This window comes from Propithecus coquereli, unplaced genomic scaffold (assembly GCF_000956105.1).
Source record: "Propithecus coquereli isolate 6110/MARCELLA unplaced genomic scaffold, Pcoq_1.0 Scaffold179, whole genome shotgun sequence".
Lineage (NCBI taxonomy): Eukaryota > Metazoa > Chordata > Mammalia > Primates > Indriidae > Propithecus > Propithecus coquereli.
The window spans coordinates 4,386,186-4,411,971 of NW_012142634.1; the positions used below are offsets into that span (position 1 = coordinate 4,386,186).

A 25,786-nucleotide genomic window follows, 5' to 3' on the forward strand; every position below is an offset into this window, starting at 1 on the left:
CACATCCTTCAGGCTGCTGGCTTCCAAGTGCACCATGAACTCTGGCCCTGCTTGTCTTGGTCCTCCCCGTTGGGAGGACCTGTGGCCGCCTCTTCGTCCCCTCCACTGAGGGTGGGATGGCAGCACGGCGGGCTTCTGCTGCGCTCTCCTGTGGTCCTCCCCTGGGACTGACACAGCTCTTCCTGGTCTCCACTGGTTCTTACTGGGCAGCGCTGGGCAACAGAACAGGAAAGCAGGGACATGCCCATGACTGGAGGAATCACATAACTGGAGTTTTTAAATTTTTTTAAAAGCAACAAAGTATGACATGGGAAATTCAGATCTTCCTTACGTTTCTTTTGTGGATTACTATTTTGGATTACATATCGATAGAGGCACCAGAGTTTTTTCCCACACGCCAGGCCTCCAGGGGCTTCTCCAGCCCTGTTCTCCCCGCTCCGCACGCACACTTCCCAGAGCCCAGAGGAGGTGGTGCGCAGGCCGAGACCGGGAGAGGCGCTCAGGAAGAGCCAGTGTAGTCACAAAGGGGGGTGTGCCTGTCTGAGCTTTTTTTATGCTGCCTGAGAGTTCAAAACATGCTGGAACACGGAAAGAAAGGTATCTGCCCAAGTGACTAAGACATGTTCCAGCATTTTCCCACAGGCTCCTGCGCATCCTAAAATAACTACAACCCTGGATGCTGTCCGCTGGCATATGATTACACTTGTATAATGTTACAGGACAGTGGGCAGACGGGCCACACTCACCCGGGGCTCACAGGACACACAGCCCACGGTGGAGTCCGTGCTATGCTTCCTGGCCCGGCATAAGGAAGAAATACCAGGGGCAGAGACCACAACAGACACAAGCACGGACTTACCAGAATCATCCAGACCACCAAGAGGGGCCTTGGTCAATGCCCACCTTTCACAGATGGGAGGGGAAAGGCCCAGAGAGAGGAAACAACTTGCCCCAAATTACGTATCTGGGAATTACAAGGGAAAGCTGGTGAAAGAGCTGCCCCTCAACTCCATTTCCTGATGGTGGCATTTATTTCTGAAGGAACGTCCATTTAGCCTTGGAATCGTGACGTCTTAAGTGAGGGGGACTTTTAAGACCCTCCTGGCCGTTCCGGGTCCCTGTGTGCCCAGGTCTGGACAACACCGTGGGAGTAAGGCAAGCTCGGGATGGCCCTGCCACCCTCGGGGGACTTACGGTCTCGCTGAGGAAATGACTAAGGATGTTGAGAGTGCTGGCAGACTGAAGGGCACCAGCAGTTTTGGGAAAGGAAAGTCTGAGAAGGAACTCGGTTCAAATGGGGGAAATCTCACAAAAAGGGGGCCCCACGGGGGGCAGGATCTGGACACACTGGCAGGGAGGGCTACTGAAGGATCACAGAACCGCTGACACTCAGTAGGTATCTGGCCCCCCAACTCCTGAGGGGCCAACAGTTATGTTACTTAGAGCCTTGCAGCCAGCTCCATGCCCTGCCCCCGTGCAAGGCCCAGGGGCCACCGACACAGGCCAGGTAACTCCTGTCCTGCTGCCCGTGCTCCATCTACTGTGGATGATTGAAAATATTCCAGCTACACTAAAGAGCAACTTATTGATGATGTTTAGTGATAAAAATACTATCAACCTAATTCAGGAACCACTCAAGGAACTCTAACGTTGTTTGAAGTCCATTGAGAACAGACGCCCAAGTCCCAAAAAGAAGTGGTTATATTATCTTTGGTTCATTTTAAAAATAGTCCAGTAGGCCTTTTTTTTCTATTTACATGTTCACATTTCTAGAATTAGTGGCATGTCGGCTTGTATTCCCCAAATGAGTTCACCCAGGAATGATGTTGGCAGACTCCCATCGGAATGACTTCAGCCTTTCTCAGCAGGCTAAGAGTGGCAAGTACACCAGTGTGTATTTTTGTGCAGCACCGTCAGGCACCAATATTAAACTCAGTACAGTCATGAGAAATTCAGCTCAGGGGCTTTTAAGTCAGCATTCTCACTGGGACTTCCAAGGTCTCAGGCCTTTTCCTTTTCCCTTTCTTTGGCAAGCAGTGAAGAAAACCAAAATCCAGCACATCTCCACATTTTGGGGCTGTGGTCCTTCCCAAGCTTTAAAAAATCACTGGCACAGAAACAAGGATCTTGTACTCAGTGGCTTCTGAGTGCCTCTGGTCCCTAACCCCGAAGGCTTCTAGGAACCCAATCTGGGAAGACAAACCCGGTCCTGGTCTGGTTTGGTGACTCAGAGGTATCAGATAAAGATGACCCCAAGACTCTTAGAGCACATTTCCAACCCTCAGTGACCTGGACTCCAGGAACACTTTGGTCAGTCTCGGGCAATAGTAGGAACTGGCCTCCCCGAGAACTTTCCAATTATTCCAGCCTCCTGGTGAGGTCTGAGAGTAGCCCGAGGCCAGGTGGGTAGAGATGCTGCCTAAGTGGCACCTTGGCTGTTGGCTGGGGCAGTCTGAAGGGGTGCAGCAGGCACGTTCCCATTACCTGAGTGCACGGCCCTGAGTCTTCCCAGGTTCCAGCTGTAATCTGAGACTGAAAAGTGGCCAAGACAAATCCCTTCATGAGCCAGGCTGGTAGAGATGTCGTGAATCCCAGAGTAGGCTTGTAAATTCATCTGCCATTTATTCTGACTGAAGCCAGGAACAGACAATCTCAATGCTACCACTATTTTCAAAGGTTTAGAAACCACAAAACACGTTTTGAGTTATAGTATTACTTTATTTTCCTTTTTTTAAAATGTAGCATTAAAGTCGTCCAACATACAGATAATTCCTATGGCTCCTTACACATTGTGTTCTATCTAAAGTTAGGTATTTTATTTATGAGATGAAGAAAATCATCCCACTAAATGGCAACATTTCTGAAAAATAAGTCTCATATTTATGTGATGGGAAACTGACTCCCCATCTCCCCCCACCAAAAAACTTCTTCAGTCCAGAGCTACAGGAAGACAGCTCACGGCCACAGCTAACATGTGGTACCCATGCACAGAGAGGGCCCCAAAACAATAAGCAATGGAGTTTAACTTCTGCAACAACAAGCGACTTCTTTCTTTGTACAGAATAATATAGAAGAAAAGCATCATTTTCCTTTTAGCCCTTTTATTAGTGTGTTTTGCCTCCACCCAAGTTACTATGTACCAACCTACAAATAACAGAAACCAACCGACTTCAAGTCCCTGAAATACATGCAACTTAAAATTCCCTAAAGCTCACATCGGTTCCAAGTCTCTGAGTCTGGTTTGTACGGGGCAGAGACTACGGTGCTGCTGGGTTACCAGCTGTGTCTGTCGTGCTGCTGGGGTTTGAAGTTGCTGCTGCTTTGGCTTCTGGCTGCTGGGTTTCCGTTTGGGGACCTTCTCCGCTTCCGGCACTTTTCTCCCTCTTGTCTGCTGCCATCTCTATGATCGCCTGCAGCGGCTGATCGGTTCCAAGGTTGCTGGGCTGGAGTTCATAAACCTGCACTTGACCTGGGACATCAATTGCTTTCTGTTCAAGTTTTTCCAAGATGGTCTGAACCTTCCTGACACCATCTCTCCTGGCTTGACGCACATCAGCTCGTCCTTCAGGGTCCACCGAATCCAGGGCCAACAGCTCTTTGGTCAAATACTCTTCGATCATCAGGTACTTTTTGTCAGTCTTCTTGCCTTCGAAGTTGTCTACAGCCTGCTCCAACCCTTGCACCTTCTCCAGGATGGCTTCCACTTTCAGCACACCTGGATGTTTTGGGGGGGCCTCAGCTTCTGCTGGTTTTAGGGGTATAGCTTCTGCAGGGGCAGGGCTGGGGGCTGCCCTCTCTTCTGCAACCACATTCTTGGGAGAAGAGGGGACAGCAGAAGGGCCAGGGCTGGGAGGAGGACAAGGAACTGGAACTGAGGGAAGCTTTACTTCCACCTTCTCAGAGGGAGGTGGGGGCTTCTGAGAAACAGGTTTAGAATCCACCTCCTTGCGGATCACTTGAATCGGGATGTGTCCAGGATGGAGATCTGGTCCAACTGGGCCTGGCTTACTTTCTGGTTTGTTTTCAGGTTGGGGAACAGGTGGAGATTCTCGATGGGTCATGGGCTGCTGAGAGAAAGAGAACAGGACATAAAGATGTTTTTAATAACTGGCTGAAAGTCACTGACAGTTGTTTGTAGCTAATACAGATTAGAAAGAAAACTGGGAAAACGGATTTTTTTAAAAAAAAGTTTAACAGTATAAAGATTTTCAAAGTCAACCAATGGGCTGTTACAAAATAAAAACATGATATTAATTACGCAGGTGACCAAACCATTAGTTAGGCTTCCACTGTTCACCTTGGGTACCAGTTTGTTACCTCTCACCAAATATTCTTAAGGCAATGAAAAGAAAACCAATATAATTTTCAAAAAATGGAAATAACAAAAACTCATGCTGACTGCCAAACTAGGTTAGCTCAGAGCAGAGTCCTGAGTGACTCCAGCCTCAGGTGATGCAGCCATGGACTGGCTGACACTGGTCCTCCCTCCTTACGCTGCGTAGACAGTCTCTGCTCACAGTGTGACCTTCTCATCTCCTGTTTCAGAAAACATATAATCGTTTTTTTAAACCTATGACAGCCTAGTGGTTTAGGCCCAGGCTGATGTATTTTTTGAGAATAAGCAAGATGCTCAAAATAGTTAATACTGTAAGAATTTCGCTTCAGCACGTTTGTGCCAGAGCCTAACACTCAGCTATGATGCAGCATCTCCACGCCGACCTCTGGCTGCAGTTTCTCATGTGACTGTTTTTTAAATGAGCTATGCTCAAAACAGAAATATCTTGGCTCTTCTAGCATATCAAGGACTACCTAAAACCTCTTTAAAAATCTCACATGCCCTAATTTCATCAACTGGGAAAGAGTCAGACTATATTACTTCTAAAGTACTCCCAATTTGAAATACTAAATTCCACTATAATGTTCAGTTAGGTCACAAGTCTTTGAAAGCTTCCCAAAAGGGATCTTTGAACAAGCTATAAAAGGGAGGTTACTATAAACAAGGTTAATGGGGGTAAAAGTAGTAGTAAATATTCTTTCATTGATTATGAGAATAATATGTGGGAAAATACCTCTGTCTCTACAAATAGTACTTCCTTCCTAGGATTACTGAACCCAAGTATGGACATGGTATGACCCTTAGCTATCTAAACACAAGCAACCTCCCCTTCCATCAAATCTCTTCTGCCAATCAGATATCCTCAACTTTGGCCATCACCACTCGCAAACCAATCACACTGCCCTTCCTTGGGGTTTACAAACAATGGCTGTGTAAGAAATGACTTTGGAAAACACTTAAGAGAGGGTGCCCTATGGCCTGAGCTCTTCAAAAACATCAAGGCCATGAAAGCACAGAAAGGCCAAGGGACCGTTCCAGACTGAAGGTGACTAAAGAGGAGCGACATCTAAATGCAGTGCTCGTGACCCTGGATTAGATCTTGGAATGGGAAAAACTGCCGTAATGGAGATTTGAAAATGGACTGTGGATTGCATAATAGTATTTTAAGAGTGTTAAATTTCCTGAATCTACTAATTCTACTATGGTTATGAATGAGAATGTCTTTTTCTTGGGAAAATATATGCTGAAGTATTTAGGGGTAAAGGATATGATGTCTGCAACTAACTCCCAAATAGTTAAAATACACAGAGAAGAGAGAAGAAATGACAAAGCAAATGCAGCAAAATGTTAACAGTGAACTGGGTGACAGGTATATGGGACTTCTTTGTATGATTCCTACAACTCTAAGGTTGAAATTATTTCCAAATAAAAAAGCTTAAAAATTTTTAAAAGGAGGTGCTCTGATCCAGGGCCCTGGACAGTATCAGCATTTGTAGTGATACCCTACACTTGTTCATAGGGAGCTTTCCTTTAAAAAACTGTGGCAAAGAATTAATTCAGCTGCTCAAGTTGCAGCCAGAGGGGGCCCAGGGCTGCCGAATGTTCTGCTACTAAGCTGCTAAACTAAATGACTTCCTCCTCCAGGAACCAGCATCCCACATCTCCACTGGAGAATAAGCAGACCCGTGCCCACAACCTTCACCAGGCCACGATGGCTTCCCAGTCACCACAGCCAGCTGATGCATCAGCCAGGCAACGTGGTACCCAACTGCAAAGGGAGGAGGAAAGTATAAGACATGGTCCCTGTGGTCCGGTTCAGTGCTGAGCTGAAGAGATAAGATGAACACTTTTGAAATGCACAGAATAATCACATGTTGAACCACAAGGAACTCATACACGGCACCCTGAGAAAGATAAGAAGGCTTCATGGAAGAGACAAGGGCTCTTGTCCCTTGGAGGAGGACAGGGAGAACTTGGATTGTGTGGGCCTTTCAGGGAGGGGCTGAGCATGATCAAAGACACAGCGGGGGTAATGAGCAGAACGGGCTTCCGGAGTGGAGGAGTAACAGTGAGGAAGGAACCAGAGAGGAGACTGTGGCTGGAGCGTGCATATGGTGGGAAGAACCCTAAAAGGGTGTGGTGGGCACTAAGAAACCTGGTCCCAGGTGTGTGAGTTCTGCCGAGCCATTTCCTCTGCCCCTATAGCCACTGCAATGGAAAATGATCAGCCAAGCAAAACTGCAGAAAGTGCTCAGGGCTCAGAGCCCTCGTCCTGCATTTCTGTTGATGACCAGCAATTTTCTAAATCTCACTTTCCTCCAATTACACATAGGCACAGCTACGGGGAATCCAGGGCACTGCAGAGCTTCTCAGCCCCTGCAGAGACGCCACCGGAGCCAGTCTGCTGACACCTAACTTCCATACCTGAGGCCTGTCGACCATGGTGTGCACACGGATGGGTGACGGGGAGTGCACCGGTGTGCTGCCCCTGGCTGGCGAGCCCTCCCGGCTTGATGCGCCCCGGACAGGTGACCTGAACGGGGACGCTGCCCGTAGAGGCCGGGGCTCCCAGTCATCCCCCTGGATCTTGTGGTACACAGGCTGGTGGGTCTGGTATTCACCCTGCTGCGCTGGGTAGTGGGTCTTCTGGGCTTGGTGGAAGGAGGGCTGAGCTGCTGGCCGGGTGACGTTCTGCTCATGTATCACAGGGATGGGGATGTAGCCCCGGGGGAGCTGGTGACTGCCCAGGCTGCTCCTGCCAGAGGAGGGCAGGCTGGCAGAAGAGGACGAGGACGAGCAGTCAGAGGCAGCTGGAGACTGGGACCGCTGCAAGACACAAAAGGTAGAGGGCATGGCCCCATGAACAACCTCTCTGCCTTGGCACTCCAAGTGGGCCTTCCACTGTGCACCTGCTCAGGGGAACACATTTCCTAAGACCTGCCATCAGTAAATGTTTCAATTTTCCAAATGTGGGGTTAAGACTGAGAGGTTCAAATTCTTCATAGCTCTGTAGCTTTTCTGAGCCTCCTTTGATATAGGAAGAGTGTCTCCCCTTCCTCATTGGGCTGCTGTGAAGATTAAGTAAAATCCCCTGTGTACATGCCTGAGCATGAGTCCAACACACAGGAAGTGCACAATACACTGTATTTGTTGTCATTATATGTCATCTCTTTCCTCGTTCCTTAACCCTTTCTCTACTAATCTACAGAGAACGCAGCTGAGTGAGTGGGAGCTGCTGCATCCCCAGCCTCCCCGTGTGGCCTAAGGCAGGCCAAGCCCCTTTCCCTCCTGCGCCACCTTCTATTCACCTAGAAAATGAAAAAGACGTTTCCCCAGCTGGCTTATAAGGGCTTTGTTAGCTTAAATTTGCTAAGATTTCTCTCTGATTGATGTGTCACATTGATTTTTTACAGTAAAAACACTATAAATACTGCTTTCTCCAAGAAAGGAAAAAAGCCTCCCAGTATCCCACATTAACTATGACTTTTCATTCCCAAGCAGGTTGTGAAACTAAACAGATTCAGAGCAGAGCCGAGAGGCAATCATGACTCTGGGTGCAGATAGGAAATGAGAATTCGTGCTGGAGAGCAATGCCAGTAGACACAACTGCAGGCAGCATCTGCAGACAGGAAAATGAAGAGGACTTACTGCTCAGGAATCCTATTAGGGACTCCCCAAATCTCTGCTAAGAACCAGATTAAGAACTACTTTTTAGCTATTAATGCACTGAATCCATCAACACACCCTGAAGTGTTTGGTTTCAGGAATAAAACCCCATCTTAAAGCAGCTGCCTTGTTGACTCATTTTTTTGGTTTTTTTTTTCTTTTTTTTTTGCATGAGGGTCTCACTCTGTCACTCGGGCTAGAGTGCAGGGGCGTCATCATAGCTCACTGCAACCTCGAACTCCTGGGCTCAAATGATCCTCCCGCCTCAGCCTCCCTAATAGCTAGGACTACAGGTGCACACACCACACCTGGCTAATTTCTTCTATTTTTACTAGAGACAAGATCTTGCTCTTGCTCATGCTGATGACTCCTTATTTTGAATTTCCTTTTTAAATGTGGTACACTGTGAGGGCAGGTATGGAGTCTCATTTTCATATCAACATAGCTCCAAGAAGTTAAGCTTTATCCATAAGTACTGAACTGAACAAAATAATACACAACTATCTCTGTGTTTCTGAAATAGAAAGCCCAGTGTGAATAAGGAGCAGTGAAATTAGGAGCTAGAAGGCCATATCTCTGGTCCCTGCTACTCCCATCAGTGTGCATTTGAACCAAGCAGTTTACAGTTTACCCTTCTGAGCCCCAATTCCATAACTATGAAAATAAGCCATGTAATTCCTGCCTTGCTCACCTGAAAAACACACCAATGAAATGTTGGGGGATAACGTGGGACTGTCCACCTGTCTTTGCTGGGTGACCTCTGACGCTGCAGGCCAGGCCCAGCTGCCCAGCATGTTAACAGGTGCCTGGCCCAGGGCACTGTCCTCAGGGGCGGGGACCCAGCCTAAGCAGCACAGCAACTCGCTCCCACCCCCGGCAGGCCTGCCTTACCTCAGGTCCGTGCGAGGCTGGGGGCTGGGCTGCCTGGGCTGCCGCAGCTGCTGCCACCTGTCCACACTGTTTGTCTGGCTGGGTGGCTTCTGGCATGCCTCGCAGAGGTGACTGGGACCTCTGAGGAGCCGCCGCTGCCGCCTCCGTTCGGAATCGCTGTGTCCCAGGCTGGGAATAGGCGTGGAAAGGGTGTGGCTGCCGGTTCTCAGCACCTTCGTGGAGGACGGGAATGGGAATGTAGCCTGGTCGGAGCTGGGGGTACACAGGGTGGCCTTCCCTAGTGAGCAGCAGCCTGGAGCCCTCCCGGGAAGGGCCATTGGCAGAGGACGCAGTTTCCTGAAATAAAAAGAAGAGAAATTCAGACCGGTTTCTTTGGGAAGCCTGGGAAGAAAACACCCCTGGCAGAGGAGAGTATGACACTCTTCCAGAGCGATTTGGGCCCCACGGTGCCAGCCAGGAGGCCAAGCACAGGGAGCCCGGCTGCTCCACAGCCCCTGCTCCTGCCAAGCCTCCCACCCATGCCCCCCCAGAGGCTGCTGCTTGGCTGGCAGCTAAGAATTAGGGGCATCAGGAGAAGGCAGGTGAGTCAAGGTATCTGCTGAGCACAGAGAGGTCCCAGTTTCCCAAACTGGTAAGACAAGTTTCTTCTCTGGGTGACAAAGGGCAGCAGTGTATGTAGGAGAGCCACTGACTGTCTCCCAAATCCTCACCGACCCAGATCAGAAGGTGATCCCCAGGAGCAGGGTTCAATCCCAACTACTGAATGACAGCAGGCTTCTGCTTCCAAAAAGGCCCTCATGTTTCCCAACAACATCGATTTGTATTGGGCCCAAACACAGAACACAGTTTGGATATCGGATCAGGTTCCTCATCCTCCACCACCCCTTAGGTGATGTCTGGTCACCCTGGCCTATCTTCAGCAAGAATCCTGTTAAGTCAGTTCAGCCAGAATCCTCCTCACCCCTGAAGTTTCCTCTTAGTAATTTTCCATCCACTGACCCCTCCCGGCTCCTTGGCTGTAAATCCCCACTTGTCCATGCTGTATTCGGAGTTGAGCCCAATCTCTCTCCCCCACTGCCAGACTCCATTGAGGTGGTTCCTATACCTATCGCAATGGTTCTAAGTCAAGTCTTCATTAGTGCGCTTTAACGAGCATCACTGAATAATTTTTTTCTTTAACACAACAAAGCCTGTTCGGGAGAGAAACAGTTGGGGTCCCCCTCTTATGTCCTCTCATGAAGTTCTCCCTTCAGTGGCCTGGCTATTTTGGGACCCTTCAGAAGGCCAAGTTCCAGATGTACCACAGGGAAAGATCTTATTTCAGACAACAGGGCTGGCCAGTCACTCACTGGGCAATGCCATTTCTCACCAAGCAGAGGCCACACAACAGAAGTCCTGTCTCCTGAACACTAGAGGGTCCTTTTACAGAGAAGGGGACCTATTGATCTGTGTCACTTGTACATATCTGAGTAGGTCAATTATTAAGGAGAGCGATCCTTCCTTAAAGAAGCATCTCTCTGAACAGCAAACACCAAAGGCAAAGAATCTATGAGCCTGCAGGGTACAATTTCTACTGCTGCAAAATTGGTCAAAAGTAAGGACACTGAAGGCTGATCTGCATTTTGAGTAAACAGACCATTAATTTTGTGATGTTTCTATTTGTGTGCAGGTGTGGGCACCAGGCGGCTGACCCTGGAACTTAGCCCTTTTTGGCCCATCAATTGCCTCCCTCCTGCTGAGACCCTGCCCCTTGGAGGGCCTCCAGCTCACAGGAAAGGCAAGGGTGTCACCGTGTCCTTGGGGACATGGGCAAACAAGCATTCTCAGATTAGAATACCCACGTGCTTAGGGTGGCAGCATTATGTTAGCCTGCTTAACTTTCAGGTCACCCAAGAGCAGGGAGTGGGTCCAGGCCTCACATTCAGAACCGAATTCCTGCTATGAGGCAGACACACTAGGAGGCAGCCAGCAAGAGGTGGATTGAAGAAACCCTTTGCTACTCAGCGCTGAGTCAAAACATGCCTTGGGGCATTTTGTCCACTCACCAGACACCCTTCCTTCTAGGTGAAATCGAGGCCTGTATAAGTCCTTTCGTGTCACCTTTGCTGGCTGTCCTGGGGCCTATTGTTTCTTCCCAGCCATCTGCGCACCCCACCTAGCGGACCAAGCAGTTAGCAAACTCTCATCCACTGACTACCCTGGGCGCACATTCTGCCTCCGTGCTGGTGAGTCCCACGAGGCTACCAAACCAGCAAGGAAGGCACAGTCCCTGCCAACAAGGGGCTCCTGCGAGGGCTTAAGGATGCGTGAAGGGGGCGCGGGGCACTGAGGTACTGGGAAGGGTGGAGGCTGGCCTAGATAGGGTCTCAGTTCTACTCTTAGCCCTGCTGGGAATCTTCTGTGAGCCTGGATAACTCTCCCACTTCTGTAAGCCTTTATTTCCCTTTCTAGAAAACAGAGCTGGCATCACCCGCCATGCAGAAATGCTGTGAAGTTTTGTAAGAGCACATCAAGAGGGCAGCCCGGAAGGCTGGCAACAAATGAGAGTTTCCTCCCTAAACAGGCACAAAATTATGCTCTTTAGACTACAAAGTGCCAATGGAATCAAAAGTGAAAGACAAAATTAATCAATGGTGACACAAGTCAGAACGGTGGTCACCTCTGGAGGAGATGGGAGTGGCTAGGGAGGGTCTTGAAAGGACCTTCTGAGGTGACGGAAATACTCTCTCTCTGGGTGGTGGTAAATGTGTGCGTACCTCTGCAAAACCCATCAAACCGCACACTTCCCTGAAGCCCACAGCACCAATCCCCTGCCACACCCCACCCACACTATCCGGTTTTAACTGGAGACAGCTTCAAGCACAAGTCCATCTCCCTGGCAGCCAGATCCTTCCAGGGCCTGGAACCCTTGGACAGGCCTGGCTGAGGCTTGGCTCCTCCCGGGGAGGCCCCTGGATCCAGAAGGCACTGAAGAGCTGTGCATTTTATGCATCTCACTGAATCCATTTTGCACCTCAATTGAAAGAGAAAAGGGAAGAAGAAAGAAGAGAAGAAGGAGGAACAATCCTGCATGCACAAGGAACTGTGGCAGCCAAGCCTCTTCCTGGAACCATATTCAGCCTGGATCTTTCCAGTGCCTTGTCTGGGTCAGTGAACAGAGAACGTGGTCGCTGTAGGGATGGGGTGGTGCTGTTGGAGCAGCAGCCAGAAGCCGAGCTTGAAGGTCAGCACTAAGCTGAAGATCGGGCTGGAGGCCCCAGGGCCCAGCTGGAAGTGGGGACCAATATCCACCCTCCTGAGTGTTCTGACCACTACAAGAGATGCCCCAGCAAGGTGGGAGGGAGTGGAGAGGAGAACTAAAACATATCAGGCAGTGAGGGTGAAGTAGGACTGAGGAAGTTGAAGGGAAGGGGCCCCCAGGAAGACCAGTGGGGCAAGGAAGCCTCCAAGAGACTCATGTCTGAGCATGGGGTCCACTGAGACCATCGCCGCCAGTAGGCACAAGCTGGAGGGCAGGGATGGTAGGATGGGCACAGGTGGCCTGGGATGTTCTTCCTACAATCCTGAGATCTGGACTCCTGGGTCCCTGTGAGTTAATGACCCACAACGTCATATAATAAAAAACCACATGTCTCACTGTAAGCATTGCATCTAAAAGAAGTTCAAGGCTCCCCTTCCACTCTGGTGGGGTTTTGTTTAGAAAAACACTGCTTTAGGTAAGTTTAAAAAAAACATAAATTTTGCAAAACAGACAATTAAACACTTCTATATGAATGAATAATTTAAAATAAAAATTAAACTCCCATCCATAACAAGGTCTGTACTGGAAATGCAGATGCCACCTTCGAATGTTCCTACTCCACTATCACTAGAGTCATGACAGCAAATGCTTCTGTTTTTGCTAAGTAAAAAACACTGCCTGGAAGAATTAAATTGCCCTTCCTCTCTTCTATGGTGTTTTCATCACAATCTAGCAAAAAAAAAGACATTATTTAAATGAAAAAAGTAAAAGAAAAAAATGTGTAATATTTATAATTCCCCTAGAATGTGACTAAAGCATGTCTCTTTAGTCCATTAAGTGCTCTCAAGTTCAAACACAAGTCCAGACGCTTGGTTACATCAGCATCTTTGTGATAAGACTCCACTACTTGCCCCATTGTGACTTTCGGGGACCTGGGAATCCGCTCCCTCAGGGTGGGGGCAGCTCTATGTGATTGCATGACAGGGACAGGGATGCAGTCACGGTAACCAAGCAGATCTCTGCCGCCACCTAATCACAGCCGCAGCAGCTCAGCTCATTATCCTTATCTCCGGGTAAAGACATCAGGAATATATATTACACAAAATCCAATTAGGAAATAAGAGCCCAAGGGCTGAGTCCTGACTTCCACTGCTTATCTCACTACATTCATCAATTCATAAAATGAGTTGGTTACTTCTTCCTCCTTGTTTATGCATTGCATTAAAATCCTCTGAGGTGCATCTCAGGGTGCCAAACAACTCCATGAGATGGCCAAGATAAAAACTAAAAAATTACCCCAGATGAATCAAAATTTGCCCTATTAAGTTCAAGATATTATTATTAGAGAAATCCTGAGGTCAGGTTTTGAGCTTTGGTGAGCTGTTGGGCTTGTTTGCTCAAGAGCACGTCTAAACTGTGTGACTTGTTTTTAACAGAAACATGGGCTCCATGGGGACAAACAGGAGACCTGGGGAGGGCTGCACTTGGTTCTACCCCTGGCTCTGTACCTAAATATGAGTGTTATGCAAGCAGCTGGCATTGCCCCTCTGGACTTTAGTTTTTTCACCTGTAAAATGAAGGGGAGGCCCAAAAATGTTCTACAAAGCAGTGGTTCTCAAGTTCCAAGGGGCACTGGAGCATCCAGGAAATGCAAAAAAGAAAGGCAGACTCTAAGCCCAATCCCAAGAAAGCCTGATTCAGCAGGTGTGTGATGAAGCCCATAGAACTGCACTGAGAAATGGTGATCGAAAGTTCCTTCCAGCTCTGACACTCTCTGTGGCCTGATTTCCAAGGTCCCATCTAGCTCTAAACATCTACACAAAGCCTCCAAACAAGGAAAAGTTAATGTCACAGAAATCTAAAAATGACCACTTTTAACTGAACTCAAATCATATCAGAAATCGCTGGAATCCAAAGCACCCCGAAGTTTTTCATGTCCCAAATAAAGAGGAAGCTGCTGACCCCAACCCCCATGCCTTTAGAGCAGAGCAGGAACAACAGCTCTTGGGCACCTGCTAGGTGTCTGCCTAGCTAGGTACACCATGGGCACACGCACATTCACAGGACAACCGTGGAGAAGGGTGTGCCTTGACCCACCACAACTGGTCCCCTGTACACTGAGCGGCCTCCCTCAATCTTGGCTCAATGGCACAGCACTCTTTGAAAAGTGGGCTCAACATCTACAAGCTGCAGCTCCACTCGCTTTGGTCTGAATTAAGAGTAACGGTAATGAAGGCAACTCTGAGGGCTGTCCCGTAGCACTTCTGACTCAACAGCCCTGGAGTCTTAATTAAGTAGGACACAGACTCTATTAACTGGGTTTTTAGGCCAGAAGAGCCTTCACAGGGTCAGGTGTTGAGCTTTACTAGCAATACTTCAAATTGTCTAAAACAAAGAAAAAAGATGGAGGAAAATAGGAATCTTGGAACTTGCATATGGCCAGGACCCGGAGCAACAATAGGCGGGTTGGTTCAGCTCTATCAGGGAGGAAACAAACAAAACGAACTTTCTTCTAAAGCACAAATAGAACTGAGCTTCAACACCCTACGAAACGTTCTGCTTGCTATGACAGGCCATGAGTGAATTAAGTATTATTGCCCATTGGATACATAAACAGCCATTTGCATCCCTATGGCCAAAGTCAAAATTCCTTCAGTTCCCACTGGATTGTGATATAGAGTCTCCCCCCGGCCCCCTCCAGCACTGTTTTGGGCTCATAATAGATTCTGGGCAAATTCTGAAAAATAAGTTAAGTCCACATTCCACCAAAGTCCATTTATAGCACATCCAAGGAGTTAGGTTTTGTCATGAGACTCCTGGTGAGACCAGAGGTCTGTGCTAACCACAAACTCTGTAAGCAATCACAAGTCACAGGTTATTGGAGGCTTTATCTGATACGCCTGTTATTAAAACACATACATTTTATCCTGGGATTAATGAGATGGATGTCCCTATGTATTTCTACTGGAGAAAACTTTTTTCAAAGAAAAAACGAACACTGCTTCTCTTTGCAGCTATGTCCTAATGAACTGGGACAAACCAGCATGAGCCCTGGTCTCTGAGCTGCTACCTGGGTTCCAATCCCTCCCTATGCTCACCAGCTATGCGGACTCAGACATGACTCCCTGCTACTAAGGCTCAGCTTCCCCAGCTGTAAGAATCCCCACACCTCCCAGAGATTTTTGCAAGATGTTAAGTGAAATAAGGCACGAGTCTTTGTAAATTCCGAGCTGCTCTGTGCTCTAGACAATCATGTTCCTTCATTCCACAAATAGTTACTAAAGGATCCAGCTTTTCTGGAGCAGTAGTTAGTTGGGCTTATTGTTTACAAAGCCTAATTCTTCAGTGGTTCTAAGTTGGTTATAAGCAGGTTAGAGTTAAAGCCCCTTTATCTGAGAGTCTTAAGAGCACTAATTAGCAAGGATGCTACTTTCCCTACTGAGGACTATGCCTGAAGTTTCACAACCTGGAAGCAAACATAGCCAAAAACAACTCAAAGAACTGAGCCCTAAACTGCCCTCTCCCTTCAAAAGGCTCATCAGCTGCTCTGGGGAAGGGGCCCGCACCGCAGACAAACCCACTGCTGAGGAGCAACACCCAACTGCACCTATTGTAGCTCCTTGCACATAGGGGAGAAAAGCCAGGCCAGGCTGGCGCACAGGAGGATCTGCCTGGCAGCAGAACACCTGCTGGTGTCTCCTCAACATCCTCATAAGCGGTCCCCAGGCCAGGCACGTTGCAGCTGCTGGGTATTTCCCCTGCTGGGGGTGTGCTGGGGACTCCAGGCAGCATCCAGCCTCTTCACAGGCCCCACCCAGCAGCCCTCAAGGATCCCCTGCAGCAGAGGAGGGAACCGGGATGTGGGCCAAGGTCACACAGGAAGTGAGTGCACAGGCAGCAGCTCAGGGCAAAGTAGAAAAGACCTGCCGCCTCTTCAGAGAGAAAAAAAAAAAAAAAGAAAAGCAGGGCCACCTGCTTTAATCAATCCAAAGCCACAAACCACAGATGGAAAAGTACCTGAAATTTCCATACCAGGAAGCAAACTCTGTCTGATTTTAGACAGAGCCCAGGAAAAGAGATTCTCCCCATCTGGTACCTTTCCAAGGATTTGTCTCATACTAAAAGCGAAAACACTGGTCAATCACTTGGCTATTCCATCTGCTAGACACCAACCACCCAAACGTTTGTGAGGTATCAGCGTGTAGGGCACCAGTAGGTATGCATTGTGTATAAAATACAATTTTCCAAAAGGAAAAAACCTCTAATTCATCAGCTGCAGCTCGGGCAAGGGTACCCTCTCTGAATGATGATGAGATCTTTGGGGGGAATTCCTGGTGGGAATCCTCTCCCCACCCCAAGCAGCTTCTCAGTGCATTTCTCCCACAACTACCATATTCCCCCCAAGAAGGGCAGTGGCAATTAGAAAACCCCTCCCTCTCCTTCCATCTGTGATGACATTTATAACCCTTAGAGCTGGGTCCAGAACAGCTGTGCAGATGACCAGCTCCTCATTACGGTGGCCTGGCTTCCTCCCAACACAGACTGGGAACCGAGGCCCTGCCTGGCACTGTTCTTGGGGCTGTATAGCCATGGGTGAGAGACCACCCCCATCCCCAACTCCTTGGCTTCCCCACACAGTGGGCTGTTCAGGCTCTACATGGATCTTGCAGCTCACAGATAGGCCTGAAGTCTTGTTTCTTAGGAGGAGGTGGGGTGGGGAGCAAACACAGCACTCCATACAGCACAGTGCAGGAAACACAATCTCCCCAGCCTGTCCTGGGCAGAGGATGGGGCTGGGGGCCTGATCAGGTCCAGAAGGCCCACAGCCTTCATCTGATCCCCGTGTGTGTGTTACTGCCCATCTACACACTACACTCACAGGGGGCACAGGAAGCCCCAGGGAGGGCTTCTGAGGACCATGTGGACACTGGTCAATGGGAGTCAGTTAAACTTGGTACAAGGGGGACAACAGGAGGCCTAGCTTCTAAGATACAACACTTCTATCTGAGAACTGCGAGATCCATGTACAGCCTGAACGGTCCACTGAGCGGGGAAGCCAAACACCTATCCACCAACACCTTTCCATTCCAGAGGCGGCTGTGTTTCCAGGGGTCATACACATGCGTCAGCTCAAGCTTTGGACTAATCACCTTCCACACGCCATCTCCCCTCATCTCCCAACCCTGCTGGACAGGACTGCTGCTATGCCTATTTTATAGGAGGGCAGACTGAGGCTCAGAGAGGGTGAGTGATTTACCTAAGATCTCTAGAACCCAGGTTTGTTTGATGATAAGGCCAGGTATATGCTAACCTTCTTGCTACTCCTGTCACACCTGTACACTGTGTGACAACATTTGTGAGACTAATGTCTTCAAAACCTTCATCTTCCCGGGGTAAAATGCAGCAGGGGGAAAAGCATTTCATTTCGCCCAGCCAAGCTGGGCTGAGGCTCAGACCTGGAACATTCAGTTCAAGTGTGCTCTGGGTCAGGGAGCCAGCACAGCGCTCTGTGCTGAGTCATCGGCCCAGCCAAGGCAGGGCGAGCGAGAGTGAGGGCACTCAGCTCCAATCTGAGTCACCACAGCCGCAAGACTGCACCCACGCCCAGCATGGGGACACTGTCAGAACGGAGCCTCCGAAGGGAGAAGACCCCATTCAAGTCACATACGAGAGCTGGCCCCACTCAGATGCTAAGGGTCTGCTGCACTGATCTAGAAGTTTCGACCAGGGAAGTGGCTGCCTTTTCTGCACATGCAGGTGGTTTCCTACCCTCCCACTATGTGGATATTTAAACCATTCATTCATTTATTCATTGTCAAAGAAGAATTTTTTAAATAACTGAAAAAATATATAATTCTACTTTAATGAACACTGAGGAAGTTATTTTGAAATAGGAAATGTTTGTTCTCCAGTAGGAAGCTACGGAATTTTCAGTGGAAGGTCTCACCTCAACTCACTAAGGGCACACCTCTGTGCAGGGAGCTCTTGGGCAGCTGAGCCGTTTACAGGTTCCTGACGCAGGCAGTGAGCAATCTGCAATTCTAGAATTTTCTGAATTGAGAGTGAATAACAAGCCTCATGTATACAGTGTCCAATCTTACTGCCAGCCACACAAAAACAACATCTTCAAAGAGACTCCTTTCCCAGCACTGGGGACTGCTCTCTGTGGCTACGGATCAGTGGTGTCTGGCTGCTGCCAGCTCCCAGTCTCTCCCAGGCCTGCTCGAAGATGCTGCGTCACTGGTGGAAGCAAAAAGGAGCTTTTCCAGACCCATAAGGATGAACTTAGGGAATCAATACTTAAGTCCTTTGTGCAGAAAAGGCCATTCAGAAAGTGATAAAAAGGAACAGGCCTCTGGGGGACATTCAGGAGCCCAGGATAACACTGCAGTCTTAGGAACCAACAGAAGGCTTCCTGTGACACAGATCCATCTACACTCACTAAAGGCAGCTTTTCTTTTATTTATTTATTTTTTATTTTTTTGAGACAGGGTCTCACTGTCACCTGAGCTAGAGTACAGTGGCATCATCATAGCTCACAGCAACTTCAAACTCCTAGGGCTCAAGTGATCCTCCTGCTTCAGCCTCTCCCAAGTAGCTGGGACTATAGGCACACACCACCATGCCTGGCTGATTTTTCTATTTTTTGTAGAGATGGGGTCTCAGTAGGTTGCTCAGACTGGTCTTGAACTCTTGGCCTCAAGTGATCCTCCTGCCTCAGTCTCCAAAAGTGCTGGGATTACAGGCGTGGGCCTCTGTGCCTGGAAAGGCAGCTTTTCTTTAACCAGCCTGTACGCTCTGGGGCCCAGGCCTACGTTTTACCCTTCTCCACAGAGAATCATTCGTTCAATTTTTTCCGAGCCTGTAGACCCTGCCAGTCACCAAGAGGCAGAGAGATGAAACAGATAGACTCTACCCCCAGAGCTCCCAAAAGGGAAGGGACCCCAAAGTAGAGCAGGAAAAGTGCTGAGCTTTGAAAAAAGATTCAACTTAAAGTCACGAGTCCAGAGCAGGATAGCCTGCTTCTGACCAGAGAGAAGTAGGACATCCTTTGCGGTGAACAGCATTCCAAGGGGGCGGAGTTGTCCTCTCCATGGTGTTTGACACTGTGACTTGCACACTGTGGGCACTCAGTACATTTCAGATGAGATGAATGAGTGAGTGAAGACTTCCGCCCATCTCCCAAGTTCAGATCCAGGCTCAGGAAATGGGCCAAAATTTCTGCTTAACTGCACAAAGATGAACTCGGTGCTGTTTATTACTTAGGGTGGTGCCTGGGGAGCCTGAGTGGGAAGAGCCAGGCCCATTACAAGCAAGGCTGCCTGGCACCCCTTCGGGAACCCAGGTAGGGTTAAAGCCACAAAAGTCATTCTGTTTTGCCATAGGCCAGGACATTACCCCTCCAAGTCTGTTTCCTCACCCATAAGACACACGTAATAGTTTCTATCTCAGAGAACTGTTCTGAGGATTTAAAGAGATACAGTTCGTAAAAGCACCTACCCACATCTGGCACATATATATAAATATGTTGACAGACAAAAAAATGTTACATTCACTCCTTCCCAAAGAAATTCTTTCTGATTAAGCTTTTGCAAGGTGCCTGGCTTCCTAAAAAGCTGCCAAGGTCCCAAAGATATCCTCCTAGAAATATGTGAAGACTTAATACCACCAAATAGCTCACATAGTATCTTAAGTGCCACATGAAGGACAGAGATCAACTCCTGCACCTGCAAAATGAGGGGCTCTGGAGCCGAGCCTCAAAAGTCCTGCTGTGAGTCTACGTTCTGAGGCAAAAGCAGATCAGGGGTGTGGACTCGATTCACAACAAGAAGCCAGAGAGAGCCTGGAGAATAACAGTCGAGAGTGACAAGATGATTCATAGGTTCGTCAGTACTAGAGGGTCCCAGAGGTTCCTAACAAGCAAGGCCTTTGTCTTCAGCTCCCAGTTTTCCTGTGTAACATCTCTTAAATATTTAAGAGCAATATTAAAACAGCCAAACTTAGAGAAAGAGTAGGTGTGGATTATGTATGGCTTCCTATTTTGAATGATAAACATCAGAACATCATTTTTAAATGTCAATAAAAAGTAATAAACATGTAGAGTGGTTTATATAAGGCAACCATGTGTCATTCCAGAAACAAGGACGGCGCTAATCAAGCCTCACGGGTGGTATGAAGCTTTCTGACTCACAACCAACCCCGATAGCATCCAACAGCTAAGCCTTCCCAGCCCTGGCTAACGTCAAACACCGCCACAGTTCCTGTGTACTGGCTCATCTCTCATAAAGGGCAAATCCACTCTACAAAACAGGAGACAAATTATGTTCCCAGAGGTCCAGTTGGTTCTTGTAGGAGCCAGACACAGGCTGTTCTTCAGAGGGAAAATGAAGGCCTGGATGAGCCCGACTCCTAAGGCATCTGGCCACGCTCCTCATCTGCCTCCGCCCACCCCTCAACAAATCACTGTTAATCCAGTTGCAAAGGAATTTGCTCAGCCATTACTGCAACTTGCTGGAAATATGAAGGAGAGAATGGCCACTCGTTTCCTGATTGTGCTCTGACTCTGTTAAGAGGCATAATGGCTTACAATCGATCTGGAAAGAGCAAAATGATCTCATCTTCAAGAAAATTCAGGAGGCTCTGCTGAACCTGAAGCAAAATAAATGGCTCTCTCTACTTCAATCATACCTCAAAACATTTCCAATTTTCTTTGTAAGGATGTTTCTACCTCCCTCTCACAGCACCTAAGTATAATCTGTCAAATTATTATGGTGAGATTCTGCAGGGAGAGCAAGACAAAAAGCTCTGGCTTGCTTCTTCCTGGGGTATAGGAGGGTCTTGGGACTGCCCTGAGTCTGACCACCTCCCCCACTCTTGTACTGTCACTCTGCCAGACTCACATGGTGCTGTCCCCACTCCCTCCCCATGTCACGCCCACATTCACACCTCCAGAAGCCCAGGCATCAAGAGAGTTTCTCCAAGAAAAAAAAAACAAAAACAGAGGCTGGGATAAAGGCTATGCAGGTTAGATGATAAGCAGGCCCCTCTCAAGGGATTCCAGGGGCTACACGTAGGCTAAGCTGCAGTTCCCCCTCCCCAAGGTAGGACCACAGGCCTTCTGTGGCTTCCAATGTCAGTCTGGCAGAATCAGAACCACCAGAAAAGCTTTTTAGACGTGTAGATTTCTGGGCCCTACTCTGAGCAATTGAGATTTAGTATGGGGATGGGCGGGGGGAACACAGCTGCAAATTGTGTTCTTAAAGGGCTCCCGTGGAGACTGCCAGGCTGGTGACCTTCCATAAGCACAGAGCTAGAACAGCCCTGCTCCATCTCAGGGAGGTTTGTCAGAGAACAGTACTCCAGAGTATCTGCCTCTGTTTACTCAGGGAGGAGAAGCTGCACAGAAATTGTGCATCTTCTGACGCCAAAGTGAATGCCAGCTTCTGCCAGGAAGGGGCCTGGACTGGTACGAACTTGCCAGATTAGCGGGGAGTGCAAGAGTGCAGAAAATCAAAATCCGAGAAGACTGCAGGTGGGGAGGTCCAGCTGCTTAGAATGGTGCTGGAGGCCGCCCAACATCTTTGCCTGTAGCTGTCCTGCCTCTGCAATGACTGTAAGACACTCGCTTTCACTTGCTCCCCCTGTAAAAACGGGGATAAAAGAATTGCTCTAACCACTTCAGGGGAAAGCAGAGCATCAACTGTGAGACGAAAGAGTATAAGACTAAATAAAACACATAGTTCTAGTTTTTTTCTTCTTTCCACAAAAGCCACTCATTTACTAACATGGTTAGATAGTAAACATTCTGAGCAGAGTCCTCTCCAAAGAGAAAGCTTTCTCTTGTTTTCATGCTCAATGAACAGCCCTTTAGTGACTAACAGCACTTCTTCTTGAAGATGGGGCTGCTTAGAAAGGCCTCAGCTCAGCTCCTCCAAAATCGCCCTTTGTTATATGACAGGGCCCTTTCTTCATCATGCCTCAAGAAACCACTTTCTAATGTAAAGTAATATTGCAGGATTTTCCACTACAGTCTGGAGTCAGCTGTAATTCATACACGTGAAAGTGAATTAGTCATCCAGATATTCTGTGTGGATCAAAGCACAGATTGAAGGCAATGAAGCCCAAACAGCTCATGGACTGAATGTTAATTTTCTCCTCATGTTTTTGTGCCAAGCTGACAAATCTCAAGTAGTTAATGTGGTAAAGAGAACTCTTTTCTTAATTTGATCACATTGAGTCATCAAAATCCAAGCAACTACAGGACAGAGGTCAGTGACCCAATAACTTGGTGACCAGGAGGACACAAAGATAATCAAGTATTCCAGCCTGCATGCTTCACAGCGTCATAAAACATTCAAGCCACTTCTAACTTCTGGACAGGTACTCGGCCTCTTATTAGGACTTTCCTTATATTAGTTCTCTCCTTACCACTGGTACTAGATGGGTACCCCTTCAGAAACATACTTGAACTCTCTGGGTTTCTTTATCAGTAAATAAAGAAGTTGGCCTGGCGTGGTGGCTCGTGGCTATAATCCCAGCACTTTGGAAGGCCAAGGCAGGAGGATGGCTTGAGCCCAGGAGTTCAAGACCAGAATGAGCAACATAGCAAGACCTCCTCACTGCTATAAAAAATTTAAAAAGTAGCCAGGCATGGTGGTGTGCACCTATAGTCCCAGCTACTCAGGAAGCTGAGGCAGGAGGAGCACTTGAGCCCAGGAGTTTGAGGCTGCAGTGAGCTACGATTGAGCCACTGCACTCCAGCCTGGGTGATCGAGCAGAGACCTTGTTGCAAAAAAAAAAAAAAAAAAAAAAGTGGGGAGACGGGGAGACAAGGGTAAGGGGCAGCAGGGACTTTCCTGTCTCTAAAAAAAAAAAAAATGCTTAACTAAAAGATCTTTAAGGGCCTTTCAACTTTAAAATGTTGACTGTTATATTTTCAAATTAACTTTTCCAGCATCAGACTTCTGATTTAGTATTTCTGAATTTCTGTTTGTTGAGAACAACATTAGTAATTCAACCTGTTTTTTTCCCCCTTAATAAGGTTTATGAAACCACAGCCTAACCCATCTACCAGGTGGATACAGGAAAATCCCAACTTGTTGGGTAAGTTTCATGTTGACAACAAAGTGCTGATAATGTTTATATTCAAACTTGATCTTCATTCGCAACAAAGGGTGACAGCAGATTCTGACTGTCTCTGTGTCTACAGGAAGGCAGCCTTAAAATAATAGTTGTATACCACACTAATGATTGTCTACAATCCATGCAGACTGCAGTAAGGATGGTATGAACTGAGATTAGGTTTCACTCAATAATGGACTGAACAGAACACAAAAACGTATATATATAGGCTGGGCGTGGTGGCTCACACCTGTAATTCTAGCACTCCAGGAGGCTGAGGTGGGAGGATCGTTTGAGCTCAGGAGTTAGAGACCAGCCTGAGCAATAGCGAGACCCCGTCTCTATCTAAAAAAGATAGATAGAAATTAGCTGGACAACTAAAAAATGTATATATATATAAAAAATTAGCCGGGCATGGTGGCACATGCTTGTAGTCCCAGCTACTCGGGAGGCTGAGGCAGAGGGATCACTAGAGCCCAGGAGTTTGAGGTTGCTGTGAGCTAGGCTGACGGCACAGCACTCTAGCCAGAGCAACAGAGTGAGACTCGAAAAAAATATATATATATAAAATTGTGCCCATCCCAGCTAATTACACAGCCTCTTGTACTAGCTCAGGAATAAATATACAATTAATTTCTTGTAAATGTAAACTGCTTGAATGTACAGTATCTCACTGTTGGGCACCAGTTTTAGAAATATTTTTAAGAAAAAAAAGTGTATAAAAATGAAGGGGGACAATACAGGGTCTTTCTTCTAAAATAATGGTTTACAAAGCACTTTTAATTCGGTGAGTATTTAAATCTTCAAAATAATTTACCAGCTCTTTACTGCATGTATTATTTTGCCCACACAGCATATGTTACTTTAAGTATATTTATTTTTCCAAACTCTTAATTTGAAAGAGCCCAAATTTATAGAAAACTGCAAGAGTAGTACTGCTAATTATAATTTTTTAAATTAACAGACTCATTCCAAATTTATATTTTCAAAGTTTCATGCTACTGAGTGTTAAGAAGCATACATTCTTGAGTATATGTAAATGAGGCATACTTCTGTTATTCACAAGAGTATCACTACCCAGTTATTTGTGAACTGGAAACAAATCCTAAGTATTTTAATACCATAACAAGTAAGGAAACTTATGCCATTATAAATATATACATACATAAATATGTGTATGTATGTATATATCTCATTCTTCTCTCCAGTGTAAGGCAATGGCCAACTATGAAAGAGAGTCTCATCTCTAGTTTAGGAACTAGGAGAAAAGCACCCTGTGTTTTATTTTACAAGTCATGCTAGAAAACTTTCTTAATGAAAGCAGTTTCAAACAATAACACAATTTCAATTTCAAATACAGAAAGGAAAAAATGTTTTTACACCAGCCTTTTGAGTCACTCGATGCCTTAGACAGGCGAGTAAAGTCCCCTCAACCAAGTTGTGGAGCTTGAAGAGTTAGTAAATATTCCCCAGGGACCACCGCCCAAGCACGCGAGAAGCGCCCTCGCGTCCGCCTAGCCGGGCGGGTCAAGGGGCTCCGGCCCGGGGGCCGAGCGGGCGGCAGAGGCCGCGACGAGGCCCGGCGGGCCCCCCGTGTTGACCAGGCCAGCCGTCCCACTCCGCGCCCGGAGCACCGGGCCAGCTCCTGTCCCCCGGCCCTCCGCCCCACCCCCGCACCGAGCCGGTGGACTGGACCCGGTGCCACCGCGCGGGTCGCACGTCCCGGGCCACCCCCTCCGGGCGCCTCCTCTCGCCTCAAGGCCTGTCAAGGGCGGGTCCGGGGGGGAGACTCGTCCGGGCGCGGAAGGACGCGCTCGGGAGCGGCAGGCCGACCTCCGGTGTGTGTGGGGCGGCGCCAGTGTCCCCCGGGAGGTGGCCTTCGCCGACCCCCGGGGGCCGAGGCGTCACGTGACCCCAGCCCGGCCCAGTCCAGCCGCCCCCGGCCCGGGCCTGCTCCCCGCCGACCGTCGAGGGCCCGGCTCACCTTGGGACCCTCAGGGGGCACGCGCGGGTCGTTCCACGTCGTGGTGCGGCTGTTGTGGTCCACGAAGAAGGGCCAGCCGGTCTGCGGGTCGATCTTGATCTCCCAGCCGGGGGGCAGGGGGTCGCGGTCGCCGGCGGCGTTGCCGGACGCCATCTGCATCATGGGCGAGTGGGTGGCAGCGCTCATGCTGGGTCGGGGTCGGCCCCGCGCGGCGGGTGCGGGGTGTGGGGCGCGGGCCTAGGGCGCCGAGTCGCTAGCCTGGCCGCCACGGGCACCTCCACGCCGCGGGAGTGAGAGCCCTGCGCGCCGCCGACGTGTCCGGGAAGCCGGCGCGGGGCACCTTTATGAATTAAAGGAGGGGGTGACGTGGCCGGAGAGGGCTGGAAGTGTCTGGAAATAGCCTCCCGGCTGCCAAAGGGGAAGGAGGAGATAAAGGGAGGTAGCAACTGGCCGGCTAGAAACTTCTGGTCCCAACCAGAGAAGTTGGCCGCGGCCGCGGGTTGGATGCGGAGCTCCGCCCTGAGTCATCGGCTATAATCGTGGCGCG

The 25,786-nt window shown here is 48.5% G+C and overlaps 1 protein-coding gene across 2 annotated transcripts; it reads right to left on the reverse strand.

Annotated features, from left to right (window-relative positions):
• Nucleotides 1-2,697: 2,697 nt before the first annotated feature.
• On the reverse strand, nucleotides 2,698-25,786 carry BAG3 (BCL2-associated athanogene 3). Of its 2 annotated transcripts, none has more exons than XM_012642433.1 (4): nucleotides 25,240-25,786; nucleotides 8,894-9,229; nucleotides 6,761-7,162; nucleotides 2,698-4,067 (listed from the first exon to the last, which is right to left on the reverse strand). In XM_012642433.1, the coding sequence occupies exons 1-4, from the start codon at nucleotides 25,423-25,425 to the stop codon at nucleotides 3,258-3,260; spliced, it is 1,734 nt and encodes a 577-aa protein (XP_012497887.1). In that variant the 5' UTR covers nucleotides 25,426-25,786; the 3' UTR covers nucleotides 2,698-3,257. The 2 variants fall into 2 exon arrangements, with proteins under 2 accessions (XP_012497887.1, XP_012497888.1); XM_012642434.1 differs by having other exon boundaries at nucleotides 3,033-4,064.